Source organism: Sander lucioperca, chromosome 11 (assembly GCF_008315115.2).
Source record: "Sander lucioperca isolate FBNREF2018 chromosome 11, SLUC_FBN_1.2, whole genome shotgun sequence".
NCBI lineage: Eukaryota > Metazoa > Chordata > Actinopteri > Perciformes > Percidae > Sander > Sander lucioperca.
In genome coordinates, this window is record NC_050183.1 from 38,415,023 (window position 1) to 38,436,016 (window position 20,994).

A 20,994-nucleotide genomic window follows, 5' to 3' on the forward strand; every position below is an offset into this window, starting at 1 on the left:
TTGTGTGTGTGTGCGTTTGTGTGTGTGTGTGTGTGTGTGTGTGTGTGCGCGTGCATTTCCATGTATTTCTGATAAAGAAACTTTGAAAACGGGTTAAATTTGACCCGAAGACAACACAAAGGTGAAATTACTGAAATAAGTAAATAACTAGACCAACAGTCATGTAAATAAGAATGCCCGTTCTGGGCCCCCGCGGAGGGGCACGGCCCCGGTCCCTGGAAGAATTGCCACTCTGTCTTCCATAGTTGGTTATGTAAGCAGCTGACCTACTCAAGCCGACACAACATGGTAACCTCAATGGGAGCACGGTTGGCAGTAGAAGCAGTTGAAGTCTAAAAGTTGTTCTTTATTTACATGAGATGATGAGGAGATGATAATGAGTCAGCAGTGATTTGACCTGAACTCTGCCAGCACTATATGGAAGAACTCCCCCATGGTATGAAGTGGATTTGGAGCACCACATCATTTTCTTGTCTTGTTTTCATCCAACTGTTCTATGTTGGATATCAACCAATCAGTGCCATGCTCTTTCTGTTACAGTATTTTAGACTTCCCTCCTTAAGCCGAAAACCAGTTTGTAAAACGAGAAGAAAAGTATTTTCTCGGCACATTGTATTTTCATGTTAGGGTTGAGTAATATTTGTAATAAATGAATCATTGACTTAAAGCTGTAGAAACTGAACACTAAAGTTAAATAAGGGTGGTGAAACAAAGTGTTGATTACTTGTTTAGTCAGTTTGCTGAAAATGAATCAACAACAATTTTAATTCTAGATCAATTGTGTTAAATTGTTGAGCAAAAATTAGAGTGGAAGCAGCAGCATGTCTGTATATTATATCACCATAATCTAGAAATGATAGAAAGTCTAAACTATATTTTTCCTACAATTTAAAAGAGAATCTGAATCAGTTTCTGAAACCTGAACCCTTCAACCATAGAGGGCTGTGAAACACTTTTCAGCCTGGTATTAAGTTACTCTTTAAGAAACACATATAAATCAGAATATCTTCACGGTATCTTATCCACTGCAATCTGAAAATCATCAACAGCAGCATTGATCGAAACCTACTTAGAGCAGAACTGGGTTAAGACTTCCCTCCAACAGCAAAAACTCAGTAAGCAGGTCATGCTGATGGGGTGAAGGAGAACCTCATGCACCGCTGTGGAAGTGATGCTGGTAGTAACATTGTGAAGGGGGGGAGCAGGCTAATTGGAGGAGAAGGAGGCGGCGGAGGACAAGGGTGTTGAACGCCAGATGTTTAGCTATATGGTTCAAATGGAAAATAACCCAAGTGGAACCAAAGTTGTGACGCTGGGTGATTCCCTTTATGTGGCTTCACTTCCTCCCACCTCACAGCCTTCCATTAGAGGTTTTGGGGACGTTTTGCATGGAAATTAGGACTCTATTTTGCGTCACAGGCTTAATATAAATACTGTAAGTGTCTGGATCCTTGCAACATGTATATACTTTTACTTAGTATGTCTGTCTCTGTGTGTGCGTGTGTGTTTGTGTGTGTGTGTGTGTGTGTGTGTGTGTGTGCGTGTGTGCGTGTGTGCGTGCATTTCCATGTATTTCTGATAAAGAAACTTTGAAAACGGATCAAATTTGACCCAAAGACAACACAAAGGTGAAAATTACTGAAATAAGTAAATAACTAGACCAACAGTCATGTAAATATGTAGAAATGTAAATATATATATAATAAATGTAAAATATAGTGTTTTTGATGTTACAGAGTTTCTTGGTTTCTGTCTGCTTGCCTGTTATGAACGTTGTTACTATTGCATTGCATTGTTGGATATTTCTCATTGTTTCACTTGTTTTTTGACATTTTTTGTAAATAAACAATAAATAGTGTGTTGGTAGGCTACTACATACATTGTGAGTGCTATTTTTTTTTTTTTTTTATGAGACCTGCCGAAAAGTGACTGCCCCCCCCCCCAAACTCAGGACAGCAAAGTCTGACAGTCACCCAATTTGCTATACTTGCATGGTATGAGGTCTACTAAAAGTCCTGAGAAGTTTGTCTTTGTCAGCCTTTGCAATCCTGCAAATGGGGGTGCAGTCCTTTTTGGCAGGGGTATATGGTACATTTTATATACAGAACGGACACAAAGCGACGCACGGGTCTGACATTTGGGGCTACAATAAAAACATTTGGGGCTGCAGCCCTTCAAAAATGACCTAGTTAATATCATAGACAGTATATAAGAATGGACCAACAGATCCCGTTGCTCTGCACGGAGACCAGTGAAGGATATTAGAAGCACTTTTCCAGTGAGCGCTGAGCGTTACTGCGCAGCCTCCAACTGAGAGAGACGACGTAGATGTGCCGTGAGCAACGTGTCTGAAAGTTGTAAGTCTTCTGGTAGCTGTGCCAAGAGAAATCTCAATCATTCCGAATCTTGCAGAGATGGAGAGCGTACTACGTATATGTAAGGAGATAACATAGGCACAGGCTAATTATTGCTATCTAAAATGCTAGTTAACATTAGTAATTACACTTAAACAGCTAATGTGAGACGAAACTGCCTGCACGCTTTTCATGTACTGTACGGCAATTTCTCTACTATGCGACAGTAAGTCGCGTGGTTATGACACAATCGTTAGCCTATTTTTATAAAAACGTCTGCTACGGAGCCATAACGTGAGGTACAAGGTAATGGAGCCTTTTATACATTGTCGTGTTTCTTTAGAAATAAACAAGGGACAAATAGAGTCTTTAAACGCTTCAGATGTAAAGTTATTCGCTGTGAAAGTGGCGCCAAAATGAATGGCAGTCAATGGAATGCTAACGGGAGGTGATGGCTTGTTATCATCAAAATGGCGCCATAGGAGGTTCGCGGAGTCCGAGGAGAAGCTTGGGGTTAATATTGGTGCACATAACTATTTTAGACTGACCAACATTGCCCTCTAGCGGTGTGCAGTCGTATTTCGGCAGGCAGTCTTTTTTCGGCACAACACCGGTCTTGGGTCTATTAGAAATTCTTTGGTGAAATGTCTCAATAGTGTTTTTATTTCCCTAACCTTGACTTTCAGGTAACGCCACTAACGACTTGTGTAACTCACCTCAAAAGCCATTAACTACCGGTTATCCTTAGGTTAGGTTATTTATGCTTATTAGTGGGGACACAGCTCATCGTGTCTAGAGTTACGTCTGTAAATAGCGAGGGGCGATTTACTCAGCCTGCGAGAAAATGCTACCTGAGAAGTAAGATTCAGGGCACAATACCACAACGTTACAGGAAGCGGATGTTGTTGACGTTTTCATCGCAGCGGTATCCGGTATTTCAAGACTGGCTAGCTTGGCGAAACAGAAGCTTACGGCGAAATTGTCCACTTTATAACACGAAGGGCAAAAAAGATAGCTCGGTCAGATCCACTTCTCAACAATGGACACGGTTTTTATGGATTTTTCTTATATTATTTGTTTGTCCGTTGTCGCCAGCTCGGCCAGTTAGCTCAGCTGGCTAACTGGCTAATTAAACCCTGACAAGTGCTCGGCTGCTTGTCTGACTGGTTTACGAAAGAGAACTGTCAAGAGGAGGACATTATTAAGTTATATCTTTAAAAGTTTACAGTTGACACATCAGAGTGATAACAGGAGCTGGTATGAACAGGAGTTCCCTAAGGCTGTTGGTTTGACTTCTGGTTTAATAATTGGCTGTAGATAGTGTGTGGAGTCATAGATATAGCTATATAATGGTGTGGAGTAAGTAAATTACATGATTTGTGGAGGGGGATTATTAACACAGAACAAGCCCGACTACGTTGGTTTACAGTGAGTCTCAAATGTTAAAATGTGTCGTGATAACTAAAATGACTACGTTTCCTTGATCGCGAATGCGTGAAGACTAGCTACATCTAGAACATAAAATTATTGTAACTTTCATATTTAGATCGCAAGATTAATTTGATTTAGCGTGTTTGCTTTGGGGCAGAGTTAAATGTAACGTGTAACGTTACGTGTCAACGTGTCACACGTGTACAATAGGTCCGGTTGACAGTTTGGGAAAATAAACAGGTGTGACTCACAACCTGCTCACGGGACGTGGATTAGCTTTGCACTAGAACTAATGCCTGGTACATCTCTATCAGTTTACACCTCGATCTCTGGTTACTTGAAATAACAACCTTCCTAACTATTTAATAGCATTTTTGGCCGTAAGTGCACATATGAAAGCGCACAGTGTACATAGTAACTCTTTGACTTATAGTCGTGTTTTGGATGTTTGCTGAGCAACACAGATGGAGTGTAGGTGGCCAAGATTCAGCAACAAGCTAACATGATTTCATGATGCTTTCTGTACCTATTGATGTTTAAGTGGTACATCTTAGGCAAAGCCAAAACGTGCTATATCATGATCTCAGAGGTAAAACATTAATGGGTTGGTGTAGGTTCATGTTTCTTAAGTGTTTTTGTTGGTTTGAGCTGTTTGGTTAGGGCGGTGGTAATGACTAGGTATTTACTCTGTGACTGACCGAGAGCCAAACTGTGATTTTATGTATATTGCTGCGATCTTGCCCACCTACCACAATGCCGGCTGTACTGTTCTCATTGATGCTACTCGGAGCATTATGCAGCCTCGGACAAGCCATGTCACGGGAGGAGAAGCTCAGGTTGAGGTGAGTTGAGAAAAACACACAGCTTCCTCAGAGTGAAACATGTTAAGCTGACCTTTGTCTGTGTTTTCCCCTCACTGAAGGAACCAAGTGGTTGAGATGTTTGACCATGCATATCAGAATTATATGGTAAGTTATCTGTTTTCACTGGATTCCTTCACAGTAATAGGCATTTCTAGTTTCAGTCTTTTTGGATTTGATTCAGGACAATTGAGCAGCTTATTAGGTGATCAGGACAATTTCCCTTTTTGTATCCCTACCCATTTTAAGATGACTGAGATCTAATCAGACTGAGCTGACCTCCTAAGAAAATAAATAAATAAGTGTACGTCAAAGCATAGTGTTTGAATTGTGTTTGTGTGTGTTTCGTAGGACCATGCATACCCAGCCGATGAGCTGATGCCACTAACATGCAGAGGAAGAGTACGTGGGCTTGAACCCAGTCGAGGTGACGTAGACGACGCTCTGGGAAAGTAAGTAGCATGCTGCCTTTGTCCCTTAAGGTCTAATGAAGCGATGATGACGTAAGTGCAGACACGCATTACCACACCTGGTTGAGCACTTGCTAGAGGTGGAAGGCGGAGCCAGATTGTACTTATACTTGCTGAATAACCATTATTACATTGAATGATGTTTACATAAATTATAATTAGATTATATTACATTAATTATCGCAAGGGACAATCAACACCCATGCTAAACTTTTTCTCTCTCCCTCTGATAGGTTCTCTCTGACCCTCATAGACACTCTGGATACTCTGGTGGTGGGTATTGGTTTTGGGTGTCTTTTTGGGTTGTCTTACAGTAATTGATTTGGGTTATTATTTTGAGACTGTTTTTAAATGAATAGGACAGAACACAGTGGAGGCATTGATGTATTAGTCCTTCACAGAATTTAGAGAGAAATGTCAATGTTAAATTAATTCCTTATTTAAATATTAGTAGTCTATAATTAAGCCAGCTTTTTATAGTCGTGTACTATTTCTCATTGCCAGCTTTTGAACAAGACGACAGAGTTTGAGGCGGCAGTGAGAAGGGTGCTGTCAGATGTGAGGCTGGACAATGACATTGTGGTGTCGGTCTTTGAAACCAACATTCGAGTCCTTGGGTGAGATTGGACTAGACTATTAACACGCCTGTTAATGGTTATTAAATAAACTATGAATGCACTGTGCCACATTTAACACAAAGATTCCCCTCTGACAGGTAGCTAACAGAACAGCTGTCCAAAAACACACAAGTGTTAAGAAATCACTGGATTATGCTGTTTTGTAATGTGGTTGTTGGGTGTGCGTGTGTTCAGAGGTCTGTTGGGAGGGCACTCCATGGCTGTGATGCTGAAGGAGGGAGGTCAACACATGCAGTGGTACCAGGATGAGCTCCTACATATGGCCAAAGACCTGGGTCTCCGACTGCTGCCAGCCTTCAACACCAGTAGTGGCCTGCCCTATCCCAGGGTGAGACAACTGCACACAGGCAGAAAAACCTAAATTTAGCCTCTAATACCACAAACAAACCTGCATGTGCTGTAGTGGGTTTAAGGTGCGGATATAAAATAAGAATTGTATACATACTTGTGTGTGTCTTGTCATTGGTAGTTCCATAGTTTCAATATGGGATAAAAACAAATTCTGTTCATGGTTTCTTGTAAATAAATGGAGTTTTATTTAGAGTAATGTAGCATAAAGACCTTGTCTGTTTACCTGAAAGGAGAAGAAACCTACTGAGTTAAAGCCAATGATTAGTGAGATATTAGTGATGCATTTACTAATAGAAATGTTGGACAAAAAATTAAAAACCTTCTTGTTAATTAAGATCCTGTTTTAACAATCTCTATATCAAACATATTTGATAATATATGTACTACCAAAAAAAAAAACAAAAAAAAAAAAACATAAGCTTATTCACACACTTCCAGGGTTGTCCAATTGACATTTGTAACTTCTCGGATGTGACTACATATTTCCATTTTCTGCTTCACTGCTCTGCTCGCAGCTGTCACAGCTTTTGAACGCAGATATTTTTTCATGTCTGACTCAGGTTTTTTTTTTTTTATGCACAATCTCTTGCAAACCAAATGTGACCCTAAAAACGGATTGTGTAATGTTTGTTTTGTTTTCTTCTGGTTGACAGGTGAACTTGAAGTACGGTGTCAGGGGTCCTGAGACAAGAACGGGCACAGAAACAGACACCTGCACTGCGTGTGCAGGAACCATCATCCTGGAGTTTGCTGCCTTGAGTCGCTTCACTGGGGATCCTGTGTTTGAGGTATCACATTTACGTCCGATGATAAGATCCTCCTATGTCTACATTAACATGTTGTCATCTATGATTTAGGGCAACTTTTTTTTTTTTTAAAGCAGATGTGTAAAAAAAAAAAAAAAGAAAAATATTATTATTTCTGCTTTTTCTTGTCCACATTGTTATGGAGAAAAAACATTTTAAATATCAACAATCATGGTCTACAGATTTAAGCTGTTGATGAAGTATAGATGAGGAAGATTTGTATTTTAGTCATCTAAACAGCAAAATGGTTATAAAGAATACTTAATTTTTTGACTAAAAATGTATAACCTCAGCTAATTATTTCTCAGCAAAACTGTTCTTAAACACAAAACTAAACTTGTGGGTCTCCTGCGAGGTCATATCAGCAACATCAGCTGTGCCACTGAACAGCCACATCTTACAAGTGGCTTGTATTTCATCCTTTATCTGTAATCTAGGTTATACTTTGTCATTTCAATTTTTTTTAGAGGATGCAGACAATTGTTATTATGAAACCACCCTCTTGTTTGATTTGATTGATTATGTGAAATACTGTATCTGTCATTTATCTCATGTATTCACTGAGATCTGAGTTTTTATTTTTGGCTTGTTAATCAACCCGCCTCTTGCAGAAAAACCCAAATGTCTATGAGAGGTAGGGATCCTATAGCTGCAGTGTTATACCGAAACATTTCAGAGTTTGATATTTTACCCTGTGCAACGATATTGGAGCCTTGGACTGGTTCACTTCCTGGCAGCAGTAGACTGCTGATCACGCACAGAGTCAATCACTGGGATCTTTCTAACAGTAGACAGCTACTGCAGATTGATTTATTTTTAACTTTTACAAAATCAATAATGCACCCTTCCTCACACACACACAGGCCCATGCCCGGAGAGCTCTGGACTTTCTGTGGGAGAAGAGACAGAGAAACAGCAATCTGGTGGGAACCACCATCAACATCCACTCCGGAGAGTGGGTCCGCAGGGGTGAGAGAGGGGGGCAGGATGGAGGATGGAGTAAATGATGAGGGTGGATGGAGTGTTGAGAGAAGTAGGGGTGGTGGAAGAGGGGAGGAGACGGTGGCAGATATGGAGTGATGAGGAGCCAAGGACACGGGAAAGGGTAAATTAAGTATAGGGGGTACAATCTTTCTGTCTGGTTGAGAGAGGATTTGGTTGCACAGAGGGTTGACATTTGTTTGCCATCTGATTTTTCTTGTGTTATAAAGTGATGTATGATTGTCTGTCCCAGACAGCGGAGTGGGAGCGGGAATTGACTCGTACTATGAATACCTGCTAAAGGCTTACATCCTCTTGGGAGATGACCTGTTTCTGGAGCGGTTTAATATTGTGAGCACACGCACGCACACACGCATGCACGCACGCACACACACTTATACAGAGTAATTTGATGCCTCTCTGTCTGCATAATAGCATTTTGTCATAGTGGCATCTCCAACATAAATCAGCATTCTACTTTTATGTTTATGCATTTCAGGATTCTGTTTAGTTCTCCAACATAGGAGTTAAAGAAATGCCTCAAATATTTTAAGTCCTCAGGCTCCCATTGGTTTTTGTGTTTATCAAAGAGCACTATAAGACTTGTTATTATATCCTCAATCCTTCCACTTTGTACGCCCCATTTAGCACTATGCATCTATAATGAAGTACATTAGCCAGCCTCCACTTCTGCTGGATGTCCACATCCACAAACCTCTGCTTCCCGCTCGCACCTGGATGGACTCTCTGCTGGCCTTCTTCCCTGGACTGCAGGTCAGATTGGATCATGTGAAGTGAAGGTTTTACTGTTCTTATATTGGCCTGTGCCATTTTAGTAACACTGTGCATACTGTTTATACTGTGTACATGTCTCAGGTGTTGAAGGGAGATATCCGTCCTGCCATCGAGACTCATGAGATGTTGTATCAAGTTACAAAGAAACACAACTTCCTCCCAGAGGTAATCTGTCTCTCTTGTGTATCCAACATGAAATACCACATCTTAGACTTTAACCGCTCCACAAAAAATGACTTGGTGTCATTTGACCATGGAGTCAAATAACCCCATAAGACTTCTGTTGTCAACCGTAACTCTTCTGAAGTGAACAAGCTTGCATTTCACACGACACGGCTGCATTTTAGCTACGTCTGTCTGTTCTAATTACAATGCTTTGGATGGTGCGCTGACCCCTTCGTCCTTCTCCGTCTCTTCCCAGGCCTTCACTACTGATTTCAGGGTACACTGGGCCCAGCATCCCCTGAGGCCTGAGTTTGCAGAGAGCACCTATTTCCTTTACAAGGTAATTTATCAAGGAAGCTTGACACTATGCAGATGTTCTCTTTTCACTGCCACAGTACAGAGGTAAATGCCTATTATCATGCACCAGATGTTGTTTAATTATGTTAACTTGCAATTGCACTGGGACTCATTTGCAATAATTTCAGACACACAATCTCCATTTCTGCAGTTATTAAGCAGCCTCCAACACTTTGCCTTTGGCATTCTGGTGTCTTGTAAAAAATGTATAAAGGAAGTTAATATGGTAAAACACCGTCTTAGGAGTGGAAGTTACGTCTTTGTGTCTGATCAGATTTCACTGGAGCCTTCTTTATAGTTGATGTACTGTCTTGTGTTATGATCACACCACTGTCCTTTCATCCTCCCAGGCCACAGGAGACCCGTATTACCTGGAGGCAGGTCGCACCATCCTGGACAACCTCAACCGCTTTGCTCGTGTTCCCTGCGGCTTCGCTGCAATGAAGGACGTACGCACTGGCAGCCACGAGGACAGGTGAAAACATAAAGACTCAGTATTTGTAAGATTTGCATGATGATGCACTACTAAATGTCCACTGTAGACACTATTCAGGCATGCTTAGTATACTGTACTATAACATCAGATTAACATACCATGAGATGATGGTATGTAAAGCATTGTATGAGTGAAAGGTAGGAATGGTTAAATAGTGGGATAGATTACATTATTATTATTATTTAATGATCACTGAGCCTGACCAATACTGAATTAATGAGGTTAATATTGATGTATAAGAGTAAAATCTGTGATAGATTATTTGTTTGTTTTTTACTTTAACACATAATATAAAGACAGATTATTCGCAGGGAAAGAGTTGTGACAAAGCCGTGTACTGAAGCAGGACATTTTAACAATTAACTTTATTTGTAAAGGAATTTAAAAAAACAAAACTATTTATTATCAAGAACAATACAAAAAGGGACATTTCTTTTTCTTTCTTTTTTTAGATCAACTTTTTTTAAATGTTTTTATGCAAACATACAGAATAGAACAGAGAAATAGAAACTGCACAAGAACAAAAACCCTCGCCCACCCCCCACCCTCGGCGGTCTCGAGGAAAAAAAAAAACCAACAACAAATAATCAAACAGAAATCACACCTTGCCTAGTCACTCTCCTAGTTCTTGTGGCGCTGAGGTCATTACGTCTGATATTTGTGCTGATGCACTTTTCCATAGGTTGATAGTTGATGATTTAAAAAGGGACATTTCTGACTTTGGTGATTAAAACATAACTTAGACTACATCAATTCATACCATGATTTTTTTCTCTTTCTTTTTATTGCAAAGAAAATAAAAACTTATGCTATCAGAATAATCACGTTACAAGTAATGGCCTCAAACATGGAGTAAGTAAATACACATAAAAATGCAGCCTAGAAAACATGACTGTACCACATATCCGCCCATAACATATGCCGTTTGTTACTGTATTACAGTCCCTACAATAAGCTGATAATGTGAACAAATATTGGCCTGCTGATAAGTCTGGCTCTGCGCTGCAACATCCTACATGATTATTTGATAAATAAACCAGCAGTGCTAGCCCTGTGCCTGATAATCTTACACCTCATCTCTCCTGTCAGAATGGACTCCTTCTTCCTTGCTGAGATGTTCAAATACCTGTTCCTGCTGTTTGCTGAAGCGGAGGACTTACCGTTTGACGTGGAGGACTACATCTTCACAACCGAGGCCCACCTGCTGCCCCTGTCCCTCTCCACAGCCCCTCACTCTTCATCTATTCCCTCAAACAGAACGGTAATCAATTCAATTCAGTTTTATTTATAGTATCAAATCATAACAAGAGTTATCTCAAGACACTTTACAGATGGAGTAGGTCTAGACCACACTCTATAATTTACAAAGACCCAATAATTCCCCCAAGAGTAAGCATTTAGTGCAACAGTGGCGAGGAAAAACTTCCTCTTAGGCAGAAACCTCGGAGAGACCCAGGCTCTTGGTGGGCGGACATCTGCCGGTGCCGGTTGGGGGTATGATGAAAAGTAGCAATTATAGTAACAGTAAAGACATGGAACTATGACTAGTAATAATAGTTGTAGCAGTTCAGGGCGTAGTAGTAAGGCGTAGCAGGGCGTAGTAGTAATGCGTAGCAGGGCGTAGTAGTATAGTAAGGCATAGTAGTAATGCGTAGCAGGGCGTAGTAGTATAGTAAGGTGTAGTAGTAGGGCGTAGCAGGGCGTAGTAGTATAGTAAGGTGTAGCAGGGCGTAGTAGTAGGGTGTAGCAGTGCATAGTAGTAAGGCATAGCAGGGCGTAGTAGTAATGCGTACCAGGGCGTAGCAGTAAGGCGTAGAAGGCGTAGTAGTAATGCGTACCAGGACATAGTAGTAATGCGTAGCAGGGCGTAGTAGTAATGCGTAGCAGTAAGGCGTAGCAGGGCGTAGTAGTAATGCGTAGCAGGGCATAGTAGTAATGCGTAGCAGGGCGTAGTATTAATGCGTAGCAGGGCATAGTAGTAGGGCGTAGTAGTAATGCGTAGCAGGGTGTAGTAGGGCGTAGCAGTGCATAGTAGTAAGGTATAGCAGGGCGTAGTAGGAAGGTATAGCAGGACGTAGTAGTAAGGTGTAGCAGGGCGTAGTAGTAATGCATAGCATGGCATAGTAGTAATGCGTAGGAGTAGGGCGTAGTAGGGCGTAATCAACACAATACCATAACTAAAATCTAACAAATTAATGAAAGCATGTACACATTCCAGTTCCTAACAGAATCTGTACTATACTCATTATAATTCAGTCAGAGGAGGAGCTGGATGACTCTAACTTTGATTGGACCTGCCCTAACACTCGCCTCCTGTTTCCTGACCCCGCCTATCCTGGTAACTTGAGAGACCCAATCCGTAGTGCTGTGGACAAGAGCTGCCCCCGCCCTGCTCCTTACAGGTATGTATACATATAGGTTTCACCAGGTTATGTGCCTGCACTTGTGATCTATTTTCCCTAACTGCTGTATCTCCTTCATGTTTTTAACTTGTTGCTCTTCTCCCTCCTCTCAGAGAGCCCGGTATGGGCCGTCCTCCCCTAAGGGCTCAGGACTTCATGGCAAACAACCCTGAACATCTGGAGCTGCTGAGGAGAATGGGAGTCAGTCTCATCCACCTGAAAGATGGAAGGGTGCAGCTGGTCCAGCATGCTACACAGGTAAACAGTTTAGCAACGAAGATGAACATCTGCATGTTCTCGTCAGTGCTTGATTTAAAAACCACCGAATCCGAGGCTGAAATAATTTAGTCTCTTAATTGTATGCGACTCCTCAGCTGTTTCGCTCCAATTACTAGGGATGGGAATGATACAGCACTGTTACTTTTCCAGCACACATATGCAGGAATGCTGCAAGACAATTAGGAAAAACTACCTTTTTAAAATGTGAAGATAGTTATTTGTCATGAAGTGCATGAAAACATGCAACAGCGTGTGAATTTGTACTATTATTTAAATGTAAAACAGCAGAAGAACATACTGTGATACTGGTGCCATTGTGTAATGGAGGATAGATTATTTGTCCCAACTCTACAATTCATGGTGTTCTTTCCATCCTGACTTTTTAAAATCCTCTTTTCTTTTCTTTTCTTTTCCTCTCCTCTCCCACTTTGGCACACCCACACCTAGGCGGTGAGTGCAGTAGCAGCAGAGGACGGCGTGCGTTTCATGCAGGAGATGATGGAGCTGTCCAGCCAGCAGCAGAAAGAGCAGCTGCCTCCCAGAGCCATTCAGATCGTCTCACATCCATTCTTTGGCAGAGTTGTGCTGACCGCCGGCCCAGCACAGTTTGGCACAGACCTGTCCAAAAGTTCCACAGGGGTGAGTGGGCTTTGCCAGGTTTCAAATGGGCACTTAACTGTCCTCCTGTATGTTTTTCCCAAGAGAGCCACTCACTTTTCCAAGGTATTTTAAAGCGGGCTCTTCCTCTTTCCTAGAATAATTTCCGAATATTATCCGAATTCAAACGGAAGAGTAAATGAGTGCATGGTTTTAGCACCAGAAGAGAACATGTTGACAACTGCAGCACTTTCCACCCCATAATATAAAAATGTGTTCCTTCATTCTTTGCAAGAATTCACCCGTCACGCTTCTTTCCTCCCGTGTGCAGTTACGAGGCTTTGTGACTGTGGCTGAACCCTACAGCGGCTGTGCGGAGATCACCAATGCGGAGTATGTCCGGGGCCACATCGCTCTGCTTCAGAGGGGTCAGTGCATGTTTGCAGAGAAGGCCCGACACATCCAGAAGGCTGGCGCCATCGGAGGCATAGTCATCGGTGAGTGCGAGCCGCTAACGACACAAGACAAGGAAGATGACCGCTCAGTGACTAGATTAGGGCTCGATAAATGGATTATGTTGAGGACAGACAGTCGAATAGGGTCCTGCACATTACATGATGACTTGATAATAAAGCAAAACTCAATTAAACTTGATAATAATAATCTGCATCTATATAAGACCTTTCTAACAACACATAAACCTGTATGACAATCTCTTGTCTATATTTTCTTTTCAATAAATAACATTCATCGTTAAATCTACAAAATAGTGAAAAATGTTCCCTTGTTAAATTACTTTAAGGATTAACCTCATATCAGAGTTGTTAATGTCAGTTCATTTTCAGCTCTACTTTCACCCACTCATCTCCTTTTTGCTCCTTTCCTCTCCTTCCAGATGACAACGAGGGCAGCAGCAGCGACACAGCTCCCCTGTTTCAGATGGCCGGGGACGGCCGCAGCACAGATGACATCACCATGCCTCTCCTCTTCCTCTTCCACAAGGAGGGCAACATCCTGTTGGAGGCGCTGAAGGAGTACAGAGAGGTGGAGGTGCTGCTGAGCGACAAAGCCAGAGACAGAGGTGTGACATTGCTCCCTCACATCTGCCTCCCTAAATGTTACAACTCTTCTCTTTGTTTCACTTATCGCTCCTGAGAAGATTGATGCCATCAGCGTGCTTATCTCTCTCTCCGCTGACTAAGCCTCATTACGTTGCCCCGGCTTGATGAAATAAAGATGAGATGTAGGGATTCAGGCGTTATTTGAAGCCTAAAAGATCGTGACTCATTCCAAAGCCACCCACCAGCTGTGGTTATAATGGTGCATGGTGGAGTTTTACACTCTTATCAATATTGCATCTTCATTCTATTCCTCTTTTTTTTCCTCATTTGCCAAATCCCTCTATTCCATGTGGTGGACTGTAACAGTGCTTTTCCTCTCCTCTCTTTCTTGGTTTCTCTTCTTTTTTTCATTACCTTCTCCCGTTTTGGATGAGCAGAAACCATATTCAAAGGTAAACCTCTTCCTGGCATCCTGATTGAGGGCAGTAAGTATTCTTTTCCTTCTTTCTTTGTCTGTTATTCTCATTCCGCACTTTCCCTCTCCTTTATCTCTGCTTTCCCTCCTCATAGTCATGCTTTCATCTCTCCGTCCCTCCCTCTCACTCGGCCCTCTAACCACAGGATTATTTTAGTTTGATAGAAAAGCTTAGTGCAGTCACAGTATTGTCATTTTTTTGATTTTCCCCTTGGGGAAGCTTGGGACATGACAGCGCTTTATGTCTCTTTGGTCACTGGAGCCAACCAATAGTTACACATGACACGGCTGGACAGTGAGGCAGGGTATGACCCCGACCCAAGCCATTTAACAGTGTTTTTACGTGGTTTCTGGGAAAAGTTGTCATAGTTTGTGTTTGGTGAGCTTGTCTTGATTTGAACCTACAATTACTTTAATATATTCAGCTGTGTTTCAGGTTATAAAATGGCAAACTTGAGTAACTAATGCTAAGAAGCTTTAACTGAGACTAATATCATTGTAAGTAACCTGGCTGTAGGAACAGGATCAGCTGCATAACCGCACATTAGGAGCTGTTAGAGATCGGACTGCATGCTTTAGCATACAAGTTGCTTACCAAAATAGACACTTGACCACAGATCCTTTGATTTATGGCAAGTCTCTGTAACCACAAAGCCACCAGGACACAATAATGACCAGATCGCTTGTGCCTATCTGTACTTGAATTATACAGTGTTATAGTCATTGCAGCAGTCCTCGGTGTATTCCCTCGACTGTATTAATAAACATCACCGACGCGTTCCTTAACACATATACAAGCTGCAGTTAAAAAAGCGGCTACACTTTTAGAAACGGGTCATATACACTTTTTTTCCTAACCAGATATGTGCAAAAGTCACAGTATAACTTTTTGCCAGATTTCTTTTCACAGTTGACTCTCAGTTTGGTTGTGCAACTATGTGAGAAAGGCTTTATCCTGTGGGAAACATGACTCACCATCAGCATCATGCTGTTATACTGTAGTTAACAGCCTCACGATGAAAGCGGTTCTATTTTTGACTGAGAAGGGCTACCAGGGGGCACGTTGTATAGATTACCGACTGAAGAGGAGGAAAAGATCTTTGTGTGCCTCACACCCCTGCTTTCTTTTTAGGTATGGACGTGCAAGAAGCGAAGGAAGACTGCTTAACTGAGGCAACAACTCCCACCTCATTTGAACCCATTAGCCAATCGCAAGAGAGCAAATTGGAGCTAGGCAAATTGGCTCCTGAGGAGGTTACTCCATCACAGGGGGAAGTCGGTCCTGTAGATCAGGACACTAGTCTTGCAGAGGAAGTTCGACCACCGGAAGAGGAAGCCAGTCCTACAGAGGCAGAGGCAGAGGCGGATTTGGCAGAGTCCAAAGAGAAGAGAGACTCTGAGAAGAGAGAGGAGCCTGAAGGCGACACAGACTCAAGCAGCCAGTCAGTGGATGAACTGATGGCTGATTGGCGGGAAGACTTGGAGGTGTTCCAGCAGATGGAGAAGGATGAGCTCTGACAGTCGTTGGGCGTGCCGTGCCCTGTGACTGCGGTTTGATCCCACTGTGGGGGAGAAACCTGGAGGGAATATGTCTTCACAAGTCACCAGTCTCAATCTGGTGAACTCAGAGGATGCTGGGGAGATGTCTTTCATGACTGTTTGTTCTCTTGCTCTCTGTTAATGGTGTCATGTGCCAAGGCAGCCCGCATACTGTATCTCTGGACCATAAGGGAGTCCTTTTTAGCCTGAAAGTTTGTTTATGGATAAGAGACCAGGGTTCTTACCTCACTTTCTCATACAGTTTCTGTGTATCTGTCATAACAAAGCCCTAATGAATGACATAGTCCAGACTGTATGTAACAGCGTCTCACTTTCCATTCCAAATTCCTTCTCACACTGTCGTTCTCTCTCTATGCATTTCTGACTCCTTTTTGCTCAAATTAATGCTGGTCCAACAACTACTAATTAATCCACCGACCAATTCATTTTATTTTCAATGTGATGATTATTTGTGATAATACAATTACTATCTTCGGGATCCTGGGCCTAATCTTATGTACACATCGATGTGAGTTAAGGACTTAATTCATGTGGGGATCGGTGACATCGAATAAGCTGCAGGATCTTTTTTAAGGCTTTATGGTAGACATACTCAACACCAAACTTGAGCTTTCTGGAGGATATATGAAGTCATCTGTCAATGTAAATATGTATTTGTCAAGATATATTGACTGAAACAATGTAGCGCTGCTTTGCTCAGGTTCTGGTTCACCCCACATACAACAGGCTCTGGACCACGTTGGGTGGAGCGGACACACCCACACGCCGCCACAGGAGGGCGCTATGAGATCTGTTTGTCATGCTTTAACTGTTGACTGATTGGAAGGAGCAGAAATAAGCCACTAAATTAACCTGATGAAATGAAATAAAAATTAAGAGGGAAAATGGGAAGACTGGGTTTATTATTTGAGTTTATGCTATTTTAATACTGAATGTTGGGTTTAGATGCAGTTGCAGTTCATAAAAATAATGATGTAAAGGATGGAGATTCATGAATGTGGCTGATTTTACTTCACTTACAGGATGTAAACCGTAAATGTTATACCACTTTGTAATGATGTAAAAGCTGCTCTAATAGAATATTTAGCATATTGGCATCATGTCTGTTGATTTTCAGAAGAAATTGTAAAAACATGTTGACTTCTACAAGAAAGCGGAATATTTGAATGAAAAGTCAAATTAGTTCCTTTCCAAGAGACTTGTTTCTATAAACAGTGGGCGGACACCCACATAAAATCAGTTGAGTCAACATGACATAGATCTCTAATTGGAAAATTCTCAGTATGCACCACAGCAATACTATCAAACTGATTACAGCAGTGGTAGAAGAAGTGCTCGTATCTTTTAATAAGGTAAAAATAGCATTACTTAGGTACAAGTAAATTCCTGCATTAAAATTACTGGATTAAAAAGTACTGGATTAAAGGTACAAAAGTATTACCAGCAAAATGTACTTTAAGTATCAAAAGTCAAAGTATTTGTTGGGCAGAATGGCCACTTTAAGGGAATATTATTATATATCATGTTAGATTATTATTACTACTAAACATGTCTTATTATCACAGCTGGTCGAGGTGGAGCAACTTTTCACCAAGTTGATAAAATGGCATAAAATTGAAATAGGCCTACTTAAGTGAAGCACAATTAACTCCAAATTGTACTTAGGTACATTACTTGAGTAAATGTAGGCTACTTTACACTACTAGATCAAAGTGACACCAAACATGGGAGTTTTTTTAATGAAGAAAAAATACAGTCCTTTTCTTGTTAATGGATTTCCTTTAGATATTCCACTGCATTAGTGTAAATACTAGCTCGGTGGATCACTTTCATTACTGGGACCAAAATAAGACAGCAGCTCAGGTCCAGCAGTGATTGGTGAGTTGGTGGGGCACTCCTCAGCAAGATGGCTGCATTGCTGCGCGCAATAGTGGCATCCTGGTGAAATGACGCAAGCCACAGTTTACGTTCAGTCCTCGAGGCTCTGAGCTCTCCGGTCTTCATAGCGCAGATCCCGCCCGACTCACAGCCGGAAGACCGACCGGCTATCCTCCAGTGGATCGAGCGGAACCGGTTCATCTGAGTAAGTACCCGCGTGAATTATTGCTTAATCGTCTACCAGGGGTGTCACATATCCTCCATGGAAAACCACGCTCCTGCTTGTGGTTTCTTTCTCTCTTTACTCCTCTCTTTTGTTGTTGTTTCCTGAGTGTGTATCGTGATTACCCGGCGCTTTTCCTTCCTGCACACTGGGCTTCGCATCTGTCGATGTTTTGTTGGTGGAGGTGCTCGCTGCAACGCTAAAGCAGCTTTATCTTCTCATTTCACGGGCGATAAAATAAACAAGAGGGCTTCAAGTGAGATGTGTACATTGCTCGGTTTGAGTGTGTGAATGTGCTCGCTCGGCTTGGACAGTGTTGGCTCAGCGCATTTGAAATTTTCCACACATCCTGGTGTGCTGTGCCACACTGTCCCGCTGCTCCCTCTCTGCCTGCTGTAAGGCCGTCTGGTGTGGGGAAACACTCAAGAGAGGGAAGACGGACCTGGGCTGGCGGAGGCTACAGGCCGTTAACCTTTGTGGAAATGAAACTATGTGTACACACGCGTAGACCGTTTGCTCCTCTGCCCACAACTCTGCCTCCCCCTGTAGGGAACAAAGCGCCCAGTGTCTCCTCTTGGTAGCGCAGCTGGACACAGCTGTTGACTGGAGCTGCAGCTCCCGCCCCAGGACAGAACTCTGTGGCCGGGCCGGGGGCTACTGCTGCCGCCGCTGCTGCTGCTCCAGCCGGTGTGCCTCACAGCCTCCATAGCATGATAGGAGAAAACCATTGCCTTCTGTTGACCACCACACATGACCAGTAGGCTTTCTGGCTTTTTTTTTTTTTTAAGAAAGTAGCCTACTGAATGATGGTTGTAGGTGTCTGCCTCAGAGGGAAGACAGGAGCTGCTGGATAATAATAGGAAAGTCACTGCAGCCAGAATTAGATTTGATATACAGACTCATTTGCAGCTCATTAACTGAAATTCAGCCCGAGTCTACTTCAAATGTATCCTTCCCCAGTTCCTCATACAGTATTATACACACTACATCACCAAGGGGGCTGAATAACTGCGTTTCTGGCTGCTACGTTTAAATGTGCCATATGGCCATTTGCTACTGTAGATTTCCCCATGTGATCAACACCCGACCATGACATCCATTTGGTGGCTGTGTGTGCAGCACCCTGGTGTGATGGTAGGTTGTTGTGGCCAGCATTACAGAGCATATCATCCTGTCACCAGCAGCTTACATCAGGGTTATACATTTATAGGTTACAATCAATCTTGTAAGTGGATGTTGCGAGCCCCCCTCCCTACTTGATTTATCTGTCTGTCTTCATCCATCTGCCTCCTTCACTTGCTCATCACAGGTGTGTGTGTGTGTGTGTGTGTGTGTGTGTGTCATTGCTCACATATGGCTAGCAAAAGAGAATGAATCACACTCCCCCTCACTTCTCTCTCTTCCTCTCTGTCTCTTTCTCCGAGGCAGGAGGATCTATTCTTAGTCCTCCTTCCTTTTCCTCATCATCACCATCATCCGCCCGTCCGGCGGCCTCCACACCTTGCGTTGATCAACAGCAGCTTAGGGGATTGCTTGGCCCTTGTTTGGGTCATGATGCAAAACCTGTGATGTCACGGTGTGAGGAGGTGGATGGTTTCCATGGTTACCAGGATGTCTTCTCTGTCTGTGTGTGTGGGCGTGGGAGGGAGTTCCCATGACTGTCTCTTACATCCAGTTTGTGTGTTCTCTGAGCGGCAGTGCTTAGTGCTGTCAGGTGTGATGAGGGAGTGTATATTGCAGTGCAGAAAGCACAAGGCCAGCGCAACACGATCCCTCTGGGTTCTGTGTGTCTGCCAGTTTGACTGAGGGGCTCGCTGGCCGATCGGTTCGTCTACCTGACTGAATAATCAAGGCTCAAGTAGCAAACGTTGCAGCATGAAAGCTGAAATCGGCACTTGTGTCGTCATCATCTGCGTTGTTATTTCTGGTTTGTGTGTTTATGTGTGTCTGCATTGCAGTCGACGTGCAGATCAGTGGATGTGGGCTATTTCTGCCATTGGTCTGCACTCTGACTGCTTGCCTTTTGAGTCAGCATGGGTTTGCTGTGCAGCCTGCATGCATGCTTCATGTGTTTGTGTCTGTCCAATGGTAAAGCAGCATCTCTCTGTGTCCCTGACAGTGTTTACAGTGCAGTTTGTTCAGAGTCCAGTTGGGATGGGACATGGAGACAAGGTCCAGTACTGATTTAGCTTGCCAGTTCTTTTTTTTTTCTTTTCTTATCTCTTATTCTCACTTTTAAGTGCTGTGAATCTCTGCACAGTGTTTTCCCATCAGACAGAATACATCTGTGCCCCACCGTAGATAAAATGGTGTCTGATAGGATCTCTGCAGGCCCGTTCTTTGTTAATGACAACTCCACTGTTGGACTGATGTGAGAAAAGAAATGGAACGTTCAACCTTCAATAAAAGCCCATATGTAATATAAAGGCAGGTAATAGGGAAAATAAAATAAAATAAACATACTGCTGTCTTGGTTTGGGCATAGGTGGGTTTACCTTCCAACACATTCCGGTTTCGCACACAATTTTATTCTTCTGATTTGTGCTACTACAATGATGTGTTTGCACTTCAACATTGTTATGAATTGGCTAATAGCTCTGATAGTGATCAGTGTTGATTTTAAACATCCAACACAGCTGCGGTCTAAAACAGGGCAATACTTCAGTATTGCTTATTGACTTCCAGCTGAACCATATTGTGATAAAATGATTGTGTATGTTTTAGGGCTGCAACTAACAACTATTTATTGTTATTAATTGCTTCATTAGCAATTAATTTGCTGATTAATTGTTTTGTTTGCGTAAAATCATGAAAG

At 42.4% G+C, this 20,994-nt stretch overlaps 2 protein-coding genes across 2 annotated transcripts in view; both read left to right on the top strand.

The window, feature by feature from the left end:
• The first annotated feature begins 3,244 nt into the window (after positions 1-3,244).
• edem3 (ER degradation enhancer, mannosidase alpha-like 3) lies at positions 3,245-16,792 on the top strand. The gene is made up of 21 exons (XM_031318270.2): positions 3,245-4,627; positions 4,708-4,753; positions 4,997-5,097; positions 5,349-5,388; positions 5,620-5,732; positions 5,928-6,081; positions 6,758-6,892; positions 7,774-7,879; positions 8,145-8,242; positions 8,540-8,665; positions 8,768-8,851; positions 9,108-9,191; positions 9,559-9,683; positions 10,794-10,965; positions 11,961-12,106; positions 12,220-12,364; positions 12,833-13,024; positions 13,314-13,479; positions 13,878-14,063; positions 14,481-14,528; positions 15,651-16,792. Exons 1-21 carry the CDS (start codon positions 4,539-4,541, stop codon positions 16,034-16,036), a joined length of 2,742 nt encoding a protein of 913 aa, XP_031174130.1. The 5' UTR covers positions 3,245-4,538; the 3' UTR covers positions 16,037-16,792.
• Positions 16,793-17,902: 1,110 nt separating this feature from the next.
• Positions 17,903-20,994, top strand: part of zgc:92140 (uncharacterized protein LOC447854 homolog) — a 28,215-nt gene continuing 25,123 nt past the window's right edge. The window contains exon 1 of the mRNA XM_031318312.2: positions 17,903-18,161. The gene's annotated coding sequence lies outside the window, so the exon portion shown is untranslated. The remainder of the gene's footprint in view (positions 18,162-20,994) is intronic.